Source organism: Triticum dicoccoides, chromosome 3B (genome assembly GCF_002162155.2).
Source record: "Triticum dicoccoides isolate Atlit2015 ecotype Zavitan chromosome 3B, WEW_v2.0, whole genome shotgun sequence".
NCBI lineage: Eukaryota > Viridiplantae > Streptophyta > Magnoliopsida > Poales > Poaceae > Triticum > Triticum dicoccoides.
Genome location: NC_041385.1, coordinates 30,983,599 through 30,988,982, shown reverse-complemented (window position 1 = coordinate 30,988,982; position 5,384 = coordinate 30,983,599). Strand labels below are relative to the sequence as shown.

General features: G+C 42.8%; 1 protein-coding gene across 1 annotated transcript in view; it reads right to left on the bottom strand.

Moving 5' to 3' along the window:
- Positions 1-3,576: 3,576 nt before the first annotated feature.
- The window catches only part of LOC119274541 (ADP,ATP carrier protein ER-ANT1-like), a 2,987-nt gene continuing 1,179 nt past the window's right edge, over positions 3,577-5,384 (bottom strand). Inside the window, exons 2-3 of the mRNA XM_037555261.1 lie at positions 4,417-4,785; positions 3,577-4,325 (exon numbers count right to left, since the gene is read on the bottom strand). Of these exons, the coding sequence (XP_037411158.1) occupies positions 4,011-4,325; positions 4,417-4,785 (684 nt within the window). The 3' untranslated portion in view covers positions 3,577-4,010. The remainder of the gene's footprint in view (positions 4,326-4,416; positions 4,786-5,384) is intronic.

Here is a 5,384-nt window from a genome sequence, read left to right as displayed (position 1 = left end):
TATTTTTTTCAATAGAAAGTCTGGTTTCATGATCGCTCGCCAAACAGAGTAGAGGTCATTTACCAGATTCCATGCAGGACGCTTCTTCAGGCAATGAAATTACATACTTTGCTTCAGCTTGCTGAACACCAGAATTCCAACAGTACCTGTCTATGAGAATTTGAGGGCAGCAAAGCGATTCTATAAGCTTCTGATGCTACCATCATTATGTTTAATCTATTCTGTTGGGTTCAGCAACTCATCCCAACTCACCCAATCTATTCTGTTTGCCAGTTTGCGTCATGCTGCCATCCTGCAAGTGCTAGCTCCAACAAAACATGATGCAGATAGTAACATGACATGGTGTTGTAGTTTGTGTTGCTTGCGCCACCACCCTGATTAAGATTTCTTTGCCGACTTTCTTTTCCATCTATAGACTTTTGTTTTGATCTTCCTTATTAACAAGGACCTGCAAACACAAATATTTTTCATGCCTAGCTTTGGATAACAACCAGGGGCACAGGTACAAAAAAAAAATTCTGAAAGAACTACAAGAGACTTACGACCACCTGAAGAGCTACAACGCTTATACTAGAGGGGCACCGATCAAACAAGGAACACAAGTGCGAGATATTATCAGGTCTATAGAAAATCAAGTATACTTGAATTGGCGGTGCTGCACTGAAAGGCTGCACCAGCATAGATATCATAGCGGCAGTTCATCATCAGCTGACCATCCTGACCAAAAGAACAACCATGAGGCCATGGGCATGTGCAACCAGAACATTCTTTCAAGTAAATCAAACCGCAAGAGAACAGGCTTGGGCTCTCCAAACAGTTAGGTAGGCTCCAGGGTAGGTGAAGCACAGGTTCACATGATCAATCAACAGCAAGTAGCCACTTGGCCAGTGCCGGTATGAACAACCATCAGGTCACAGCAGTTAGAGCACTTCTGCAAAAGGAAGTCATGCAGCCCCGATGTGACGACCTTCAGTCAACCACAGATAGGCGAATCTGCAAAAAAGCAACACATTGTACTATGTAGACTGTAGACTTGCAGCTAAAACACACAATGTGCTTACAGCTCCACAACGATTTAGACCTGCTAAGATCCCACCATGGATTTGTGGTGTGCACTACCTCCGCCTTATGCTAATCATTGATTCCTCATCAACTTTAGACTGGCCAGCGGAGACGCACCAGCTGGTCTTTCACAGTACACGGCAATACCACATGCATCTATCTCAACAACACCTTATATATACCTCGAAACCTGAACTCTACAAGGTGAAAACAAGCTTCTAGTTCAACATCAGCATTCCCCTTCAGTTCAGTAGTCACTCAGCCCAAAGTTCTCAGGATGGAAGTTGTTCTGTCTGCGGCTGCAGGTGACCTTGTTAGCAGATTCTTCTCCTTTTTGATCGGGAGGTATTCAGAAGTGTCATGCTCGAAGGAGAAGCATGCCGAGAGGTTGCAGCAACTCCTGCTAAGAGCTCAGACGGTTGTCGAGGAGGCGGATGGCCGGTACATCACCAACTCTGGTATGCTTCTGCAACTGAAGATGCTAGCTAGGGCTATGTACCATGGTTATCATGCACTAGACACCTTCAAGTGCAACCAACTAGTCAGAGAGGGCACTACTAAGGAAGTGATGAGTTCTGGCTCATTTGCCTCATATCTTGCCACTCCCTTGAAGCGCTTCCGTGCAAATGCTGGTGTATTGAATCACCAAGTTGATAACAACTGTGACCTACAAGATGCCTTGTTAAATTTAGAGACCGTTGTTTCTAATATCACAGAGTTTGTCATACTTTTGGGTGGGTGTGAACCCATGTTTCGCAGACCCTATGACACATATCTTTATGTCGACAACTGTATGTTCAGTCGTTGGACTGAGAAGCAACAAGTTATCAACTTCTTGTTGCAGCGCAACCCTCGTTCTTCTCCATCTGTACTTCCAATCATCGGTGGCTATCTAGTCGGGAAGAAAACTCTGGTAGCACATGTATGCAATGATGAAAAGGTCCGTAGTTACTTCTCTTCAATTTTGCACTTCAATGGAGACAACTTCCATATGGTAGAAACAGAAAGGTGCACAGGGAGGGCATTGGTCGTTGTTAAATTTGTTTCAGAGGTCAATGATGAGGACTGGAAATCATTTTACCGGGCAGTGACATCCATAAGCACAGAAAGTAAGGTTATAATCATTAGTAGGATGGAAAGTTTGACTAGATATGGTACTGTGAAGCCAATTCACCTAAGTAGATTACCAGATGAGGAGTACAGCTACCTCTTTAAGGCACTAGCATTTGGAAGTGCCCACACCGAGGACCACCCAAAGCTGACACTGTTAGCAGGAGAGTTCATCAAATTGTTGGACGGGTCATTTGTGGCAGCATATTCACTTACCAATGGGTTGAGGACAAATCTAAGCCTTCAGTTCTGGCTCTCCATGTTGAAGAGATACAAGAATGTGACAAAGAACAACTTGTCAATGTTTGGTGAGCATCCATCAGACCGTTTCAAAAAACGATGTGCAGTAGACTTCACCAACTTTCTTCCCTCTCCCGCTGCTCCACTACACCTTATGCCTCCTCGAACTGAAGCCAGGAAACTACCTAAGATAAGGATTGGAGAGATCATTGAGAATCCCTCCCTTCGTCCTAAGGGTGACTTTGTATTAGTGACATGGGAATCACAGATACCTCCTTATACAGAGTTCAGTTACCATGTCCCGTATTGTGCTCAACAGCAGCCTAAAACAACCTTGCGGAGGAAGCGTGAAGCTATTATTTCTCTCTAGCGTTCTTTTCTTTCATATCATAGCCAAACTTGTGGAGTTTGTTTTATGTTTTACTTCTTACAGTTGTGAATCAAGAACTACTCGATGTATTATCACTATAAGTACTGATTACGATTGTCAAGTTAAAGTGTGTGTTGCATACATGTTTGCAATTCTTTAAGAAGCTTAAACTGCCTAGTTCTTTGGATATATGCGGGGGAAACAATTTGACAAAATTACAGTCTAATTTATCAAAGTAAAGTCATTGTCAGTGGAGGTTAAAAACACTAAATTCCAATCAAACTTAATTTTCCAGAGTAAATTGCAGTTCACACCAGATAACTTGCCACTTGTTCCAGTTGAGAATTGCGATAGATCCTGAAGAATCAGTGGTGCAGAAGTGAAATGCTACACCAGCTGAACTGAAAGTTCAGAACAACTTGTAACCTACTAATATATGGCGAACAGCCTTGTTCAGAATGGCGCTAGATACTTGTTCAAAACAAGCAAGCCACATAGAGAGTTTTACACTAAAAATGATAATTCCTTGATCTAGTTTGTGGTATGATCAAAGGCCAAAACAAAGGACAATGCAAAATGAAGCTCACCTCAGATTTATTCCAGTCTGAGCGGAAGCCTACAAATCATCATTAGTTGGGCCTTCTAAGCGATCAACAAGGCCGGACGAGGAGAGTCTTGACGCCTGATCAATCAAAAAATACCACAATGTACCCTAAAAAACCACAATAACGACAACAATGGCTTATGTCAGTCTTAGCAATTACAGAAAATGCAGCAAAGGTGTGGCAGCAAACTAATGTTCCAAGTATGGATAAATGGATCAAACCTAATACAAGGTACGAAATTCCTTTGAACCAAAGAGGCCCTAAACTCTTTATTCTTTACAGTACTATTTACAGTTTACATTAATAGTGTACATGGGGACATCAGCTTTCGAAACCATATTAATTTACACTTCAAGAATAAGATCTAGTCGTTATGGTATTCAAAACTTTGTATAGAAACGTATCATCTATTGCACCCTGATGCCATCTCTTGTCCTGGGAAAATTCACCTCCAGGAAATGTTGCTGTGCTGATCAATTCATTCCCATTAACTCTTGCAGGCATTTGAAGTTCTGCTCTGTGAGCTCAGTAATTGTAGCTCACACAACACATCCCAGCTGGCCAGCGCGCAACCTGAAAACCCAAGGATCTTCCCAGGCACATGCAGATCCATCATATGCACATCATTTCAATGCCCCTTTCATCTTGTTCTCAATTTTGTAATCATGCTGGCCTGCAAACCGCTGGAGCTGGTCATACCCAGCAAGAACTCCAGCTCCAGCCATTCCTGAGAGGATATTAGCACCGACCCCTCTGAATAGAGTGAAGAACCCTTCGGTGGAAACTATCTGTTTTACGGCATGGAAGGCACTCCTGTATTTGAATGGCTGCCCTGAAGTTAACATCATTCTTCGTCGGAGTGTATCAAATGGGTAGGCGCAGGCCCCGGAGAATGTAGTTATTGTCCATCCCAAGGCAAAACTGGCCAGGAAATTTCCCTGCAAAAGCATCCAATAACAACTAAGTGTGTCAAACTGGTCTTGCGGGAACCTCAACTGTGAGATGCAGATGACACAAGAATGACGTTACCTCCAATGGCCCTACTAGTACAATAGGTTTCATGGTGTCGTAGATGCCAAAATAAAGACCCCGATATAGAGTGATACCCACAATAGACACACTGAAGCCTCGGTACAATCCATGAATACCATCAGTTGCAAGTGTCTTCTTGTAGACATCTAGCAACCCCCTGAACTGACGTTTGTTAGCTCGGGATTCAATCGCGTCAGTGGCTAGCCGTGTCCGCGCATAATCCAGATGGTATAGCAGGGACGATGTTGTAGCTCCTGCAGCACTGCCACATGCTACATTTCCAGCTAACCATTTCCATTTCCCGTCTTTCTCCTTGTCATAGCCGAAGAAGCTCTTGAAGTAGCCTTTGAATGCAAAGTTGCAGGCCTGCACAGAAGGTGCACAAGTGAGGTTTCATTCAATTTTTTAACAGGAAAGTTTTTCATGACAGCAGAGTGTTTCCTCACATCAACAAGTTAAGGGTGTATACATGAACTCTGAGTCATGTTTGATAGTTCAACATGAAATGGGATGTGGTTCTCACTCTTAGCTATTAAACAAAACCTGCAGAAATAATTGTGACAGCAGGAGCATAAGTTTTTTCTGCAATAGTAAACTATCTGCACACTAGCTATTTTTCTAATTCCACCATGTACAGCACCCATCAGAATCCCTGGTTGGTACACGTGCCGAGGATATAAACATGCTGCTCAGGGTCAGGTTTGATGGTTCAGCATGAAAGGGAATGGAGTTCTCAATCTTAGCTATTTCACAAAACCTGCAGAAAACAATTGTAAGTTTGTAACAGTGGAAGCATAAGTTTATTGAGTGACGGACACTAGTTATCTTCCTAATTCCACCATACAAAGCACCCATCAGAATCCATGACCAAGAATATGCTACAGATATTTAGTGATTTGTTATACAGATAAGAGATGACAGTAGTCAACCAAGTACGACTCAGCCTTTGTGGTGTGAATGTGGAG